The following is an 18,822-nucleotide window of genomic DNA, read 5'->3' on the forward strand; positions in this document are numbered from 1 at the left end:
AAGTTTTAACCTTGCATGTATATTTAAAGGAAAAGTCCGGTCAGCAAGGAATAATCAATGGATCATTATTTATACATAAAATGAATACATTTGCAGTGATTTAATGAATTTAGCGTTAATCAGTAAAAACATAATAATATTTTTCGTTGTGATCACTGAGTCCAGTACCAGCCAAATGTAGTAACACCTCACTCCCGACATCTTCCGACAGTGTCGTCACAGTGTAATAAGCCTAGCGTCATTCTCCCCGCTTTACAAGCAAAATCAATGGGAACTACAAATCAACAACAATTATATAAGATTTCGAGAGGACTTCATCATTGAAATCCGAGAGAGCTATAGTTAAACTGACAATGCCCACGTGCATGGCAGTTGGATGTTGTAAAACATTGGGTAAAAGTGAAAATAATTTTGTTATTTCACCTTTCCGATTCATGTTTCACCACGGATGGGTTAGTCATTGGATTGCTGACTTGAAGAGGGGGGATTTGCCATCAAACTTCTGGCCAGAGAAAAAACATGTAATATGTAGGCAACATTTCAAAGAAGAATGTTTTCAAGAGGATTTGGACAATAGCTCGTAGTGACAAACACCAGATACAGCACTGGGACTTGCTCAACAGCCGATACCGCAAAGTGACGTCACAAACCGTCTAGGTGGCAGTAGTTCTTTGACAAACATGAATGTCTTTATTAATTTACTCTTAATTAAAAACACTTATACATTTTGGAATAGCATGTAATAATTTTATATTTAAAGTATTTTCAGAAGTTTGAAATCTGAATATCCTTTAGTCTTCTCCTTTAGTCCATAAAAAAGTCATAAACTCAGAAAAAAGAGCATTTGTACTGCCTCACAAAGCTAATTATACACCATTAAATGTTTCATGTTTTGTCAAGTTACAACAAGTAGTGGTTGTAAGTTGGAAAAAATATAAATCCATTACTTTACAGCTTCTCACAAGTATAAACCACAAAAAGATGGTGAATTTAACACCCGGCATCAGTACTTTGTAGAGACACCTTTTCCTACAACCACATCAAAGGTAATGGGGATAAAAGCATCCCAAATCATCATGCTCCCACAATCGCCATGGGAATCCTATCGATTTGACAAAATGCCTCCATGTACAAATATTTATGTCTTGCAATTAATCTTAAGTTTTACAGGGTCATTCAAAAAAAAAAAAAAAGATTAAATCCCAACTATTATAGGATGTATGTTGAAAGTGACATCCGCTCTACAGTCAGTGCACTATAGGTGTACTATAGGAGAATTGACCCACCCCAGAGTTTACGTAACTAATTTCTTACCTATTATCTACTCTTCTTTGTTTGAATAATTTAAACCTTTTCTAACATTCCTCATTAAAAATTTAGTAATAAAAGTGTGTTCAATTCTTGGTAATATCTTATTAGGTCAATACTCAATGCTGCACTGTTTGCATTGTACAGGGAATTACAAAGTTGTATCAAGACATCCCTAATCATCAGAGACTTTCTTTGCAATACTTACTGAGTAATTCTATGGCTTTAAGCTAGACTTCTAATGGTTTTATTCTTTCCAAAATCAGAAAAGGTTTAAAACCTGATCATATATGTTGAGTAATTGTTGCAAACAGAGTAATTTCCCCAAAATATAGACCCTTAATGCATGTCCAGAAAAGCACCGTGCTTTCTTTCTGGACTGTTAGATCAGGTGAGTGGACATATTTTGGCAGCTTTTCAGTAATAAAATGGAATATGATTAGAAAGTTGCCATTGGGATATTTGATCCTTTGAAAGTTCTGTAAACGAAGCCCGTTTTAAACTTAATAAAATCCATGTATTGTTTTCTTTCATTTTCTTAAATTACAAAACCTCTGACTCAAAACTTCTGTATACTGAGTCTAAATTGCATAAAGGTGGACTCTATTCGCTCCATGGATAATGAGGAGAAACCTGTGTTTTTTTGGACTGGGTTTCATTAAGGGGTATCAGATTATAGTCAGTTGAATACAAATAAATATCATTCATTTGCCAGAATTTTATTTGCAAAAATAATTTCCAAAATTGTATACATGTTTCCACTTCAAAGTAATCCCAATATTTTGGGTTGCTATATCAAATATAAATCAAAAAGAAATATTTAGAAATGTGTGTTTATAACATGAGAGAAAAGAACAAAGGTTCTGACATTGTTTTAATGTTAACGCAAAAACTCTGAAAGGGCATCGTGTGACACATTTCATTTCCTTTAACTCTTAGCATTTATAAGAAACAACACATGTATATATATGAAGAGCACATGTGTTTGAGATCATGTCATCATGCACTCACATGGGACTGTCAGTAGAGCACAGAACAGGTTGAGGATAATGATTGTCTTGTCCCCCAAGCTCATTCTTGCTCTCCTTTCATAACCTCCTGTTTCACAGCAGAATGCTATAGGTCTTTCATGTACTGCACTTGTCTTTTCACACGCAGTAAAACAATATAATCATGCATGAAACATCACCTCCGGGAGGTGGAGATCACTTCATTCCGGAAAATGTCAAAGATAAAAAAAGTAGGAAAACATCCCCAGGTTATTTGAAATTGTTTACAGGTATCTCTTGCAAGCCGTACCGTATAGAAAACACTTGTACCAGTGAGAAATTAAAATGTGACAAATTAAGGGAGCTTGATGTGAACGGAAAGCATTGGAGTTACTGCTTTTGAGGCTTTTCATGTAAACTTTTTTGCTGCAGAGTTCCGTGCTGGCGAATCAGGACTTGTTTTATTCATGTTCCCGCTGCTGGAATGGCCAGCAGATAATGATCACATTCACCTTCCTCCTGGCAGACGCACGCCTCTGTGTTTACAACCTGAATCTTAATATGAAAATCACTCCCAATCAATGGCCACTTCCTCTGGCTACAAGCTACCTCACAACACCGTATAATCCAAGATCCAGGTCAATGCAAAAGGAGGAGCTGTTTGCTACTTTTACCGCATTAAAGTAAATAAAATGTACTTTTTTCTAGCATTTTCTTAGCACTGCAATTATAGGCTTACTTATAGTTTAGCGTTTCGGCTTCAAAAAGGTAATAGAAAGAGATCTGGATATGAGAAGTGTGCCGTGTGTACGATAGAGAATCCCCCAAACAAAACAGAGCGGCTCGAAAACACCACCACAGTGAAATAATATAATAAGGTCTGCTTCATTTTTTCAGATTCTCCAAGGAGCAGAGGAAAAGATTGCTAGAAAATGGATTATCTCTCTAACATTGCGAGTTCATAAGTCCAACTAGTAACTTTGTTGAAGGGCAGATATGGACTCCCTATGGACAGAGCTCATATTTAGCCACGAGGCCTCCTTTGTGATTAGGAGAGGAGATGCAGGCATATTGACTCAGCCGTGTTTTTGCCTCTGCACTGTATGTAATTACCTCTTCAAAAATGAGTATTCCGCTAATCCTCTAATTCCAGATATTTTAGCGCTCGGCTGGTCTAATAAGCAAATCAAATCATATCTGCACATCACAAATGAGTTTTGGAAACAGCCTGAAATAATTCCTTCTGAGTCGCCTGTCCCAGCCGGGATGGAGAGAGATAGTGGAATCCCTATGTTCAGTGTTTGTCAACCTCATGGTCATTCTGTGCTGGATATACCTGGACTTGAATTCTTACCTGTAACTCTGTCTGAAAGAAGAACTTCTGCGGGCACTGCGAGCAGTCGTAGATCTTATCCTCCTGGCCGTGGGCAGAAAAAATGTGCTGCTGCAGCTTGTTGGCTTGGACAAATACTGCACATAGAAAAAACAAAAAAAAGAAATTAAGATTTAAAGTGAATTTTCACTTTAATGCTAAATCTAAATAGATTTCTACTGCCTGCTTTAAGGCAGTAAAGTGAAAAAAAAAATCCTTAATTAGAAATTAACAACTGTCAACACAAATAAACATATTATACGGTGTCGTCCATGTTTAATGACACAAACCTGGTGATGATTGGAGGAAAGTTTAATTGTATATTCATATTTATCTATATCCATATTTTCCGCAGTATAATCCGAAACTGAAAAAAACCCTTCTTATTTAGGTTAATTAATTTAGTGGAAGAAAAACTACATCTTTAAGAAATAAAGCAGTAGTTAAAAGGTGAATGTCAACTATTAGAGCTACTGGTACGGTCGCTGCCAAACTTTATATATAGAAGAGCCACTTTTTTTTCTGCAGAAGGATGTATTTAAGAGAAAGAGGAACTTATTAACATTCATATTATCGGGGTCGTTTATCTGTGCTTTAGTCCATCTCATATGTTTACAATAGTGCATGGCTGTGGGGCTTATGAAGAGGGTTGATTACCTTTCTGGTGAATCATTTCTGTAGTTATTTGGCCATATGCTCTGAATCATTATCCTGCTTTAAGACACAGTAATTACCCACTTTTAGTTTACTGTTAAAGTTCACCTTGTTTTTCTTTAAAGTCTTCTAAACATGAACTACATCAAGTTGACCAGATCAGGAAGAGAGAGAGGCCTGCAGCGTTTTAGAATCTCAATGTATGTGGTGTTTTTTTTCACTAAAAGGTGACCATCATGATGTCTTATTAATGCATCATAGAGATAAAAGTGTTGATAAAGTTATCTAAAAAAATCCTGTGGTGTTCTATGTGATTTAAAATAAATGAAAATGTTGTTACGAGATGTAAATGGAACAAAAAGCACTCAAAGCACAAATACTAATCTAAAATATATATATTTACCAATATGAAATAGGCCACCTCAAATACAAAAATGATAAAGATAAATACAAAGAAAAAATGACCATGCCTATTTTCCGCTGATTAGTTTTTCCACATTAAGCACAGCTGTAGTCCTTGTTGCAGAAAAGATACACCTGAAAGACCTGAGCCCAACTTGAGTATAAGTCTGAGCAGAGCTTACACTAGCTTACATCAACCACAAAGAAAAGTTTAACAAAGAAAAGCATTGTTCCTTACAGCTTCCCAAACAAGCATTTGCCATCCGGCTAACAGCAGCTAACAGCTTTTATAGAAACTCTGTGACCCCACATCTCTATAAAAAAATAAAGTAAAAGTGAGACTTTGTGATCGTTTTACCTGCTGTACCCTAAGAGTGCTTGATGGCAAAATAAAAATGGGTTCTTGTCTTGCCTTGTGTCCAGTGGCTGAAAAAAATAGGTTGCTGTGCCAGTTTATATGCATACACCAGGGAAATAGAATGTCCTGGTAAGTAAAGTACACATTAAAAATAATGCTTCAGTTACATCTATTTTCAAACAATTGTTAGGGATGCAAGTACAACCAGTTATAATTAAAGAAAAGGTCATTTCCAACTGGGTGACTTTTTACTGATGAATAGCCGCTAGATTAAAGCATTTTTTTGTGTGTGTGAAATTTACATTAAAATCTGAAGCAATTCAAAGGCCTTTTCCTTATCTTTACAAGGAAGGTAGATAAAAATGGCTGGTTTTGTTCATTGGTTAAGCTAAAAACAGTCTATATATAAAAAGCAAGTAGAACGGTCATACTTCTGGTGCAAGAGCTGGTAAATTTATGATGTTTGGGGAATAATGATGCTCTTTATTTAGCACTGCTGTGGGGACAACAAGCCAGGAAATAAACAACCACAAAAACTGGCATGGCTTCAAGTGCAAAACATGGCCTCCATTAGTCTACATCACTAATTATATTGACAGTATAAATATTCATGGTGTTCCACTACATATTCATGCAGACGCGGATTATAACTCACCATCATATAAACACACAACTCGCAGGAGCTTAAAACACATACCATACATTTGTGCTTTAATTAAGCCACGGTCAACACTAAAAAAACTAAGTGGGGATGTGACTGTGTGTGTCCTGAGCAACTTGTGGTGGTGCACCCTCCAAGGAGCACTTCAAACACAGCGTTTGTTATCCTGTACCCCTGTGCTTTAAAGATGGTGGTCTAATCTCAAAGGTCTGGATGCTGTGGAAAAGTTCGCTCATGGGGGACTCATTTGAATTTCTTACAGCTCAAAATAACTCCTCTTTTAATGGAAGCACCGTGGGCCACAAAAGAAGAAAAGCAACAGCTACAAAAGGTGAGGCCTCTGTAAGAGAAAAGGCTTACGGGTTGCTTTGGCCCTGTGCCTTGCCTCTGCAACTTCAACATATAAGTATTTGGATTCACCTGGGAGAGCGATTATTAATTATTGAGCGGTGTAATGTTGAGAAACATTCGGCTTCCGTGAATGTCACACTCCCTGACCTGGGAAATAAAAGTTTAGATCCATAGCAGACACGCTGTGGGAACGCTGTCAGACTGCTAATGCTTAGGTGGCAGCTGTCTGTGGAACACAGCAGCAATGTTAACCAGAAATGAACAAACCTCCTCTAATGAACAAACAGCGACTCTATGACTCTTTTCTTAGATTAACGACCAGGGCAATATGAGGATAAACATAACTGCATGTTTTACGGTCGGTGACAAAACATTTTGGCTCCAGGTTAAGACCTCTGCTATAACGCCTATTAAGGCTTTCCCTTCCCCTAAAAAATAAAACATTTTTTCTGTGGAATCCGTGCTTCGGAAGCAGAAATTGTGGTGATAAACAATGGCCTTTTCCTTCAGCTGCATTTTGTCTGCATATACAGTACAGAAGCAGGTCAGAGCAGCTGCAGGAAGCCTTCATTATGTCTTTGGCTGGAGGAAGAAAAAGTCAATACAGCAAAAATAAAAATGGATTTGAGACTTGGGGGGCCTTCAAATACTGTACAGCAGGGCCAAACACAACTGAGATGTCAAGTTAGATGTTACTTGCTGTTAACATGCAGTTCTGCTCCAATGAGGCACTTATTTATAATCAGTTTTGCATTTATCAGTCGTAGGTCGTCCTTCATTTTATATGCAGAAGGGGGAGGGAGGGCTTAAATGCTTTTATGGCCTATTCAAGTAATATTGGTTTCAATACATACCAATAAAGTGTTCTCAGTATATAAGATCTGCCATTTTAGAAAAGGCCCCTTGGAAAGGCCATTTATCTATTATTTTCTTTTCTTTTGTCAAAATAAAAAGCTACTAAATGATGGACTAGCGAGTGGAAGAATGAAAATTATATTATGCTTTTAATTTAATAGGCAAAAATCTAAGAGCATGTTTTGCATTTACACCTGAGAAAAATCCAGTTGCCACTGTCTTCAAAGATTACCTAGTTTCTCAACCTGTGGGCAGTGATAAATCCTGGCCTGAATGTAGCTCTAAATTGCTAATACCCAACAGATTATTGTTGTGGAAGAGTTTCATGCAGGTTTTTGTTTTTTTTACAGTTTTTGATTATCTCTCAGTACTCAATCCTTCAGCTGAAAATGGAAAATGTAAGGCAAAACTTACAACCTATCAAGCAATGGCCAGTAACCTAAAAATTTAGGCTGGATGGAGAAATCCTCCATCCATAAAACTGTTTACAGTTTCTCAGCGTTTAACTTTTCAAAATTTGCAATTTGTGCTTTAAACCCTGGATCACAACACTCATACAATCGGTCTATATCTCTCTTAGTAGTGTCTCATCAAAGTATGTTGCATCTGATTAATGGAATGAGCTGCGTAACACAGCGGGCTAATGCTTCATACCAACAACCAAATATCTACCTTCATTAATGCAGCATAAACAATACATTAAGATCAGTGTTCCTCTTGTGAGTGAGTGTTGAGATTCTTGTGAATTTTTTACACCAGTGACAACTATCTCCATGTTTTGTAAACACTTTTATGAGAGTATTTTAGTAAAAAGATCATGCTGTTATATTTCTGGCAGGGTCAAAACAGAACTGATTCTCAACTAGTAGAGAACACAAATGAGAGGAGCAGCTTCTATGGTAACTGAGAAACCTGCAGAAATTCACAGCTCAGGTGAGAGAATTTGTCAATATGACAGTTTTGCATATTATGATTCTTGCCTTAGTGTACTTAAAAAAAAAAAGAAGAAAAAAATGCACGATAAAAAGTCACAGCATCTGCTTCTTTGTGTCTGCTGTTCAGTATAAACCTAGTAAGTAAAGAACAATTATAGAAGTAAATGATATGTGAGATCAAAATGGATGCAATGTGTGATAAAAAACAAACGTCACTGCATCTGGTATCTTATGCATCTGCATCAGTATGGGCATGATTTTATTCCTGCAGAGGACTCCCAGCTTTAACTGTTATTCCATCTCATGCTTTTCCTTCGTATTATGTCTTTTATGTGTAAACATAAGAAAAAAACTATAAAGACGGTGTCCAGTTTTTCATTTCAGAGCTATGTCTTATATGGGAAAATACAAAGATTGCATAAAAACATAGTGAGATAAATTCTGAAAATGTTTAACAGATACTGTATTAAAATTTTTTCTATGCAACAAGGGTTGTTAAAAATCTGCCCTTGCAGAAAGTTACTAATATTCCACATACTAAAGTCAAATATTGTTTAGACGTCATAAATCCAATGCTTTAAATTGTCCAGTAGGCAAAGGTAGAGGTACAGTGACCGCTTGTCACCCATCATTGTAGTGGCATCATTTTCCAGGATCAGGACCATTTCTCATGTCTTTGTTACTTTTTCTTTGATCAATTTTTATGTTATACAAAGGATTTTAGTGTTGGTTAATTAGTGGATAAATGTGAAATCATGATTTGAGATGCTTTATTGTTGTTTTGTTCAGGGCTGAAACAATTAATCAGATTAATCGTGATTAATCGGTTGTTGATAGAATCGTCAACTAATTTAGCAATCGATTAAATGTTGAGTATAGAGTATAGGAGTAAAGAGACTCTAAAACATGCCTTTAGCTGACAGAGCAACCCACTTAAAGCAGTAATTATATCAAAAAGTACAAAAATATATAAACATTTTACATTAAACATAAAAATGTTTTTTTCATCTGTCAATAGGCTCTATTTGGAACTCCTCAAGTGGGAAAGTTTGAGTTTCAGTTGCTTTACTTATTTAAAAAATGTTCTTCAAGTAACCTTTGACTATCCGATTATTAAACGATTAATTAAAGAAATTATCGACAGATTAATCGATTTTCAAAAATAATCATTACTTGCAGCCCTAGTTTCATTATTCTTTTGTGTATAACAAATAAAAAAGAAACTCAGAATGTTATATTTGGTTGCAATAATTTTCAGATTTTTCATTGTTAATGTGCCCCTTTACAATAAGCACCTGTAGTGAAGCACTCTTCACTACTAAGCTCATGAGCAGGGCACCACTGGAGAGAAAAGAGAAAGGTCCATCTTTTCCTGAGCAGATATTTTTGCATTGCTTATATCTCATAATATTACATATTTCTATTCAAAATATGTCATTATTGTGATAAGTTAACTTAGATTTTTCATAAGCCCATTTTTTTGGTTACTACAGCCGGCGCTGGATTTAAATAAAAATGCTAAAGTGGCATGGACTTTTTGAGACCAGACCAAAACTGAAAAGGAAACCAATATGAACTAAGTGGAATCTTCGGTCGATATCGAATCACTTCTTTATGTTTTTAAAGATATTTACATTTTTTATTTTTTTTTTTTATTCTTTCATTTTTCATGTTAACAGTATAAGGCTTAAAGGGCCTTCATGACACTTTGAATTTGGCTCATAGCAATTTGAATCTTTTTTTCTTCTCTTTATAATTAAAGCTATAGATCGAAAGAACTGAATTGAAATACTTTATTTTCCCTGAGGGGATATTTATTTGTGGTAGATAGATCCTTACAAAAATACTACTCAGGTTTCTGCTGCATATTTGTATAGCAGCGAGAAGAGCACTAGTACGTTTTTTTTTTTTTTTTTTTTTACTTAAAGCACTTTGTAAACCATATAGTGCAACTACTACTTATTTCATTTAGAATCATTTCTTGTCGAATCTTTTCTTGTTGAAAAAAAAAATTTTTTACAATTACGATAATGGTAAATCATTGTAATTTCAGAATAAGCTAAAATGAACATCGATGGAATCCTGTTTCGGCAGAATGAACAATATAAATAATATGTGACAACATTGCCTTCTTAGTGGTGGGGGGGGCAGGGACATCTGGGAAGAAATCATCCAAAAAACACATCCAAACAGGACCAGCGCCTGGCTATTGTGTCTCACCCTGCTGAGATTGCAAGAGAAGAGAGCGAACTTTGTGGAGTTTGTTGGCCACGGAGCCAAAGCAGAGACAAGCTGCATAGAGCAGCAGTGAGCGCTGAGCTGGGCTGGGCATCAGGGGTGTCGGTGCTGAGGGGGCTGAGGGGCCAAGGTCTCCTCGCTGTGGGGGATATTAAGCCCTCTGATTAGATCTCAGGGGCCGTGCATGGCAGACTTTTCCTTTACTACAGGCCCCAGCTCATCTTTATTTTGGCAGGGTGGTGCTCTCTGCAGGCTGCACTGCACCAATACTAAGCTGTTTGTGCAGGGAGGAAAAATAAGTTTATCCTTTCCCCCCCATCTTCCACTCTCCATTTCATTTATTTATACGGATAGTGTATTAATTTTAAGAAATCACAACATGAAATATTTGAGTGTTCTGTGGCAAATACAAATGAATTGTGAGTCGATTTGGGTTGTTCTCAGATAGGTTGGAGTTTAACGTTAAATCTTTGTTCTTTACTTTCTGCTTTTTTTTTTGTCCAAGTTGTCATAATCCCAACTTCACACAGCAGCATAAGAGCTGCATCTAAATAACAAGCTAATTAAACTACCTTATTTGTCACAGTAGTGTGGATTTTAAGGCATTGCTTCCTGTAGTTATTCAAGTTTGTTCCTCATGTGGTGACATAAGTGGAAAAAAAATGCACACACATACACAAACACACACATCCAGGACTTTCATCAGACACACTTTCTTCTGTTTTGTTTGTCTTAAGCACATATTCCCAATCACAATTTCCACACCAGCCCTTCCTACAGCTCCTAAGGGTGCAGGCAGACACTTCTAGCTGCAGGCTCCCCCACTTCTGAAACCTGTCAAATCTGTCCTGGGAGAGTCAGCCTCTCTCTCATCATCCAGGGGCTTATGGACCTCTCTCCATTTACCCTCCCTCCCTTACACAGCTCTCTTTTCCTCCTCCACTTCCCTCCTTTCATCTCACATCCAAACTTGCCAGTTGCAACCTTCTCAGCTTCCTTTAAGTTTTTTCTCCTTTTCTCCTCTACATTCATCTGTCCTCATCTACTATCTTTAACTTACTTTCCCTAATACTTTTTTTCCGTTCTTGTTTTTCAGTGCCAGGCAGTCCTATCACTACTTCAACTCCGGATGTTTGGATTCAGGATAATCAGGTGTGTAGAAAGAATGACAATCACTCGCTCCCTCCCAGTGCGTTTGGGGTCACAAGGGGGGGAGATCAAACTGAAACATGTGCTCTGGAGGGGGAATGGGTTTTTAAACAAAGAGGAACCTTGTTAAAAAGCGAGCTCAACAGCCCCGTCACCACCTAGTTTGATCAAAGTTTTGCTTTCATGTCTGGACTCATTACATCTACCCAACGCACTTTTTAAACGGGCAAAATAATGCATTTAGCAGCCAGTGCATGCAATAGTTCTGGTACAGGTTAAATACTGCACTCAAATCGATCCACTCAATGTAAATGCGAGTAGAGAATTATTCAGCATGGCAAAAATAACATATGGGGTTGTTTTAAAGTACTTACAGTTTAGAGGAATTAGTGGTTCTGGCTTCTTTAGTCACAAAATGTGTGTATAAACATTGTAATTTTCACGGCTTGCATTATATAATTTACCTTTATAAATGATCAATGTTCTACTATACCAATCAAGCTGCTATCCTTAATACATGACTATCATGCACTCATAACATAGTTCCAAACCCCCTTTTGGGCAAAAAGGTCACTACTTAAATAAACAAAAGCCTTTTAATCTTGTTGCAGATAAGTACAGTTTTTGACAACATATTGCTTTAAGTCTGGAATTTCAAATTTGTGAAACATTTGCAGCACCTGCAGCTAAATACTAAAATATGTCGTATTTTTGACTGAATTACATGATGTAGCATTTTTCTTTCACGTTTCATTTATGGCCTACTTTGTGTTGGTCTGTCGCATAACCTTCAAAAGTGCAAATAAATTTGTGTTGAACATGATCAAATGTGGCGTTCGAGAAGTAAAGATTTTATAAGGCATGTTAAACAGCCACTAAAAAAGATGACCACTGGCATTGAATGCTTGAAAAAGTTATCCTCCCTGTAAAATAATTGAATAAAATTGTTAAAAATATATGAAAGTGTTGAATAAGAACCTAGTGGACGTGTGTGACTGTAAGAAAGTTTTAGAGTAAAGTTTCTGTTCAGCTAAATTGGTGACAAATGTCTTCTTCGCTTTGATTTTTTAAAACTCAGCTTGAAGAAATATATTCAAGGACAGCTGTCAGCTAATCTCTCAATTGCTCTGCTCCCTCCAAGCGCTCTGACTTTAGCTCAGCTTGCCTGTCCCCCGCATCCCCAACAGAGGGAGGCCTTTCAGTTTATCCAGCACTCTCCTCTGCACGTCTTCCTGGCTACCATAGGCCTCTTCGCCCATCTGTCTGTCTGCTCTGCGACCGCTGTCCTGAGGGGGCACTCTGTCTCTACCTCCTTCCCCTTCCCTTCCTCCGAGCATCCCTCCCTCTCTTCCTCCTCTCTCTCATGTGTCGTGATCGATATGGACGCTAAGGGAGTGGGGGGGACCTGTCTGTCAAAGACAGCGGAGGAAAATGAAGGCTCAGATGAAGGAGGCATGCTCTGTATATTAAATGCCCAGACCCCTGTGAGGGGTGGAGGGAGAGGAGTTCCGTGGTGGAGGGAAATATCAATAGGCTTCTTCTAAAAAAAGAGATAAGGCCAAAACAGCTATGTAGAGTAGAGGGAGAGGGGTGCAGACAAGAATGTTGTGAACTGAGGTAGATGAAGATGTACAGGAGGAGAAAAGATGCAGAATGTGAACTAATGATGCCAACTGATTTAAAAGGTAGAAATAAGGCAAATGAGTTTATTGTGCAAAGGATGGATTAATATGGGGAGGGGGCTGGAGGGGTTAAAGAAAGTAGGAGGAGGAAATGAGCTGGACCCAAAAAGTGGTAGGAAGAGTAAAGAGCTGAGATGGGAGAAAGAGTGAAGAGCCGAAGTTAACGACTTTGCAGATTTCATTATAGAGATAGTTAACCCTGTTGACACTGAAGGAGGGCGCTATTCTCTCAGGAGGAGTCCGGTCCTTCCACCTCCACGTACAGAGACAGATGAGATCATTACAGCTATCAGCACCACTGCCATCCACAATTAGCACATCTCCCTTTCTTTCTCCGCTCCTCCATCCCCCAATCTCCGTTCGACTCACACTGTTTTCCCCCCTGCACTCTTTCTGTCTCCCCCCGCTCACCTTGTGACACTTCTTTGGCCTTGGTTTTGAGGCAATTTGACGAAACAAAAGCCACATGGTGCAAACTGCTATCAGCTTTATCCGGCTTGCCTGCTTGACCTTTCAAGACTCGATTAGAAGCAATGCGGCCAAGAAAACATATTTATATCCCTTGAAGTTTTTCACGTTATGATCACAACTTTCAAAGTATCTCTTAGGGATGCTATGTAAGAAAGCGCCTCAAAATAGAATATAACTGGGATTCAGATAGATACAAGGCTTTTAATTGTTTTTAAAGTGATTAACTAAAAGACAAAGGCCAGTATGAACAACAATACAAAAATCATATAGCGACCCAGTAAACAACGAACATAGATTGCTCTTTAAGGCCTACAGTACATAAAAAGAACTGTGTGGAGGAAAACTAGCAATTCATATCAACCTGAGCCTTTCATCCCTTTTCTGAAACATAGTAGTGCCAGCATCATGCATTGGGAAATGCTTTATTTCAACAGGAGATGGACCAATAAATGGGGACAAATGTAAGAAACAAAAGCCCGATAAAGTCAGCAAATCCTTCAGTTCTAGAGTAGAGGTTTAACATTCCTGCAGGACAACCTTAAAAACATAGCTACATCAACTATCCATGTTTTGCAAATTTTTCCTATTTATTTCTTAGAGTGATCTTAATCTGAGGAATGTGTGAAAATATTTCAAAATTGTTATAATATCAGCGTATTTGTCCTATTTTATCAAAGAGAAGTATAGAAAAAGTTCCCTAGATGTTAACATGAATACATGAATGAAGACTTGCAGCTGTAATTGTAGCAAAATGGATTTTTACAAAGAATTGATTCAGGGTTTCATAAATATACTTATTTTTGTTATACTGCTAATATAAAACAAATCCTAAAGATATATCCACATCTCATTTTATCACTCTACTTGGTGCTAATCAACACTGCATTTTTTTTTGTTTAAACTGACAAAATTTAAAAATGTTCAGTGGGTATGAAACGTTTTGCAGGATACTGCCTTAATATATTACATTACCAATAACAAATTTACAATTTATATTTCCTCTTGTTATTTTGTCTTATTTTACTGGATTTAATCTCAAGGCACTGTACAAACCTGTAAAGCAGACTGGACACTTAAAGGTTCCACCCATGCCCTCAAAGCTGTGTTCAATCAGGTGGCATTGAAGCTTCGCCGGTGAGTCGAATGACTGACTACAGAGCTTGCATTCATGGTTCAGTCCTTCCTCTGTGGAGAAGAAACAACACAAACACATAGAGAAACCATGAGTGGAAAAATAAACCGAGCATGAATGGCCAGGGAGCAGCAAAAGGTCTCTCTCTGGTCTTAACCATAACACCAACATTTCCCTTCATATGAAATTAAAACTCTTAATTTCTTTGACTTTTCATGGTTCAAACAGGAGAAAAAAAAAAACATGTGACCCTTTCTAATCAGACACTAATTGGACAACCAGTTGGGGCCTTAATTGTTATTGCTGAAAAACATGGCGGACGTCACCTTTTATGATTAACTTGCATGAACAATCATTTATTTTTAGAATGTTCTAATTAAAATAACAGAATTAGGAGTAAAGGAAGAAATGGCTTTGGAAGAGTCAGTATTACAGTGAAATACAGATTTTTAACTTTCTTGACCCTCATTTTCATATCAGCAATCTCCAACTTTACAACTAGGACGACTGTACATATAATGCCGAATTATATATATAAGTATTATTGTAAAGTATATTAATTGGGATAAAAACATAGTTTTATCACGGTATCACCATTCTTTTACTTTTCAGTTAACTTGATGTCTCAAGCAATTTTAATTAAATTAATCATCTTTGGTTGTAAGATTTAGATGCAGGCACCAGAGACATGAACATTTTTTATTTATAAGCATTGTTCAAAGACATATGAAATACCATGTAATAAAGAACCAAATAATGATTTGTTTAATGCCAAAAACACAATAAGATGCTACATGACAGCTGGTGTACTGGCAAAGAAACCCATATAGTTCAAAAACATTAACAAGCACTTAACAAAATGCCACAACTCTGATCTACAGTATGCACTTTTATTTGGATTGGCCCGCTGAATCAGATTTGTAGGAAAGTGATCGTTTTCACTGTGTCAATAAAATGGTTTTATACTGCCACAGGGCCAGACTGTCCACCATCAAACCCCTGGCAGAGGTGATCATTACAGGTTTGGGGGTAACATGGATACCTCAGGGGCTCATCTAAGGTCTATCCTCTAGTCTCCACAGCTCACTGCTCACCACGTGTATATCTATTCATGTATATAGAATCAAACTGAACAGCTGTACATGGCCGAGTCCAAGCTGAAGGTTTATAGTCTGTATCATCAGCCAAACTTGGTAAAACTAAGCAATACAAAATGAGACAATAGCAATGTTAGATGTAAAACATAATATCTAATTTGTAATGTAGTATAACAGGATTTAAAGGTGGGCTGGTGTATTTTTATTTATTAATATATATATATATATATATATATATATGCATTTATTCATTACCAAATTTGTATTTTCCTCTTCTCTTCTTTTCTTTATGACTATTACATCCCACAAAGTAATGGCATCTTTAGAAATATAACCGCTATCTCAGCTTCTTTGCCTTCAATTTGAGAGTAAGTACATGTGACAACTTCAACCCAGTGATCATTAATACTCCATCAAATGAAGGGGATTGAAACATTCCCTGTAGCGCTAGAAAAAAAAAGAAAATATTCAACTTTTACAAAGTAGTCCCAGCCACTACATTTCCTTTCAAACTAATATAAATCTTTACCTTACGCTCAAAGTCACACAATATATATGCTTCACTGAAACATGGAGTAAGCAGCATATATCTTCATGTGCCCGTAGTCAACATCTCTGCATGGCACGCAAAAGCCGATCAAAGCAGCTTAAAGTAGCTTGAGAGAGAGGGAGTTGATTTAGTGTTTTCTGCAACCATGTATTTGACAGATGAGTTACTCTGTACCCTACTTGTGCATCTGAGTGTAGCACCAGGTATCAGGAAAACAGGAGGGGTGGGGGGCTAGGGGTTAGAAAGAGCGGAACAAGTGCATCCAGGCAGTGAAAGAGGATCACCATTCTCTTTGATCACGGCCCGATTTGCCTATCTGTGTTAGGGTGTGCAGACTTAAGGTCAAGTTTGCTGCAGCTGATGTGTATCTGCCTCTCCAGCATATGCATAGACCTCATTTTGACCCTTGTACACAAAACTGTCCCTTTGGAGACCTGGTCTGCCTTGTTATGCAGATAACTCCGCACCTGCATGACTGACCTTGTGCAATGTTCATATCTGTAAGCAGGTGCATTAGGGGGAGATGAAGGTAGAAAATTTGGGGCACTTCTCTTAAAGGACAAGCATTATTTACAATTATGTTTAAAAGAATGGTCTACAGTTTGATGTATTTTCCATTAAATAGTTTGAGAACAATAATAACCCTCTGCATATGTCCCTACTATTAGTTACTCCACATTCTGTTTCTTCCACCATATTTATTATATCTACAACATAATCTTACCAAAGCAGTGGCCATTCTGGTTAGTACAAATGGTTATTAAAATAAAAAGGTCCTTATTTCGAGATACAAATTACCTTTCGACTTTTTATTTGAAATGTTTTTGGAGTTTTATAATACTTTTCATGCACTTACCAAATATCAATTAGGAATGTACAAATTATCTAACAGGTTGGTGCAGATTGATGCAAAGTTTTGGCAAATACATCCCACACCTGAAAGAGTCAGCTTATGTCCTTCATTAATCACATACTGGTACTTAGAGTTGCAGGAATTATCACATAACTGACCTCTAAGTATGAAATGGAAAGGTACACAAGAGAGTTACAAAAATGCGAACCACAGCAGTATAGAAGGGTTTAAAGAAAAAACTATCCTTACTCAATATTATGGCAAATTAATCATTTGTTAAACATAATTTCAAATTCAAGATGATAATAATAGCAAATTTGATTACCTTGTGATCAAAAGGCAGAAAACACAGATTAGGTAATAATGAAGTGAGAGTCTTAGTTATTACGGAGTGTTATGTTATCGGCAATACAGCTTTGAGGACTGTGTTTGTATTTTGTAAAGTAGCAGAAGCTGAATTAGGCTGGCAGCCTGTTTCTTAGTGAGAGCCAAGGGAGGAAGTCAGCTTCCTCACCCCTATAGATGCCTCATTGGACTGAGGTCACTTCCTCTTGCCCCCCCCAGCCCTGCCCAATCAGCAAGGCCCGTTGTGGTGCCCCCACCCCTCTCAGAGCACCATGCAGACTCTGGATATAGTTACAAGGCCTCAGGGGACTGTCAGTTTTCTCTCTGCTTCTCTCTCTATCCTCCTCTCTCCCTCCTCCCACTCTGTTTTTCCAAGTCTCCCGGGTGTTCTCTGCTGCCACCACCCTGTCCCCCTGCACTCCTAAGAAAATCCTTTAGATGAGAACTGCTCCTGCGTCTGCTCCCTCTAAGCATCCCTGACACTAGCAAAGTAAGCCCATCTGCATATCCACAGGGTCTCGCGTTCCTGGGGCTCATGGTTTATGTATTTCACAGCTCCTTAAAACACAAACGCCTAATATCTCTCCCATGTGGAGGACAGGAGAGGGAGAGGGGGAAACTTCTTTCATAAAGAATGGTCTCCATTTCTCTGTGCTGTTTACTTTTTTATCCATGCAGAGATCTATGTGCTGTTGGAAGGTTGTTTTGGATGCAGGGGCTAGCAGATCTGGCTCTTATAAGCTTAGAAAAGTTAAAGCTGACGCAGGTTTGGTCCGTTCAGTTTGAGAGATTTTGATTCCATCGACTTGCTAAAAAGCGTTCGGAGACCTTGTATTTTTTTTTTTATATTTTGTCACTTCACAGTTAAAATCCAATGGATTTGAAAATGACTGCATTTGTTAGACTCACAGTAATACGGTTATTGTTTGATTCTTTGCAATCTATTATAGCTGCGGCTCTATTTGCAGGGTTAATATTTTACCTTTAAGGTGAACTTTTGCTGCCTCTAACATATTTACAGGTTTATGCTGTATTTAGTTCAAGCAGCTTCCCAGCCCCTTCAAACATTCCTACAGCATAATTCAGCCACCTCTATGCTTCATCCTCAGTCTGTCTCACCTGATCAGAGTACCTTCACACATGATATCTGTGCCCCTTTATAAGACTTGAAGCAAAATGTAAATCAGCTTGTCGTTTGATTGCAGCAATGAAAGTCTTTGTGTCACATTCCCATAACACAGATTTAAGGAGACCATGACTAGTAATTGTTCAGCAGCAGACTCTCAACCTGAGCATTTAAATCTCCTCAGCTCCTCCAGTGTAACCATAAGCCACACACTTTTTTTGATGAGTACCATTCTAATGCTTTCCATATTACCTGACTTGGATTTGATTAGGCCTCAGCAAACCGTGGCTCCAG

General features: G+C 37.6%; 1 protein-coding gene across 9 annotated transcripts in view; it reads right to left on the reverse strand.

Annotated features, from left to right (window-relative positions):
- The window catches only part of znf521 (zinc finger protein 521), a 123,477-nt gene that overhangs the window by 13,027 nt on the left and 91,628 nt on the right, over nt 1-18,822 (reverse strand). For all 9 annotated transcript variants that reach the window (XM_015372518.1, XM_015372520.1, XM_015372526.1 and 6 more), the window contains 2 exons: nt 14,479-14,610; nt 3,652-3,767 (listed from right to left, as the gene is read on the reverse strand). In XM_015372518.1, the coding sequence (XP_015228004.1) occupies nt 3,652-3,767; nt 14,479-14,610 (248 nt within the window). The remainder of the gene's footprint in view (nt 1-3,651; nt 3,768-14,478; nt 14,611-18,822) is intronic.

This window comes from Cyprinodon variegatus, unplaced genomic scaffold (genome assembly GCF_000732505.1).
Source record: "Cyprinodon variegatus isolate N-32 unplaced genomic scaffold, C_variegatus-1.0 Scaffold73, whole genome shotgun sequence".
Taxonomy (NCBI): domain Eukaryota; kingdom Metazoa; phylum Chordata; class Actinopteri; order Cyprinodontiformes; family Cyprinodontidae; genus Cyprinodon; species Cyprinodon variegatus.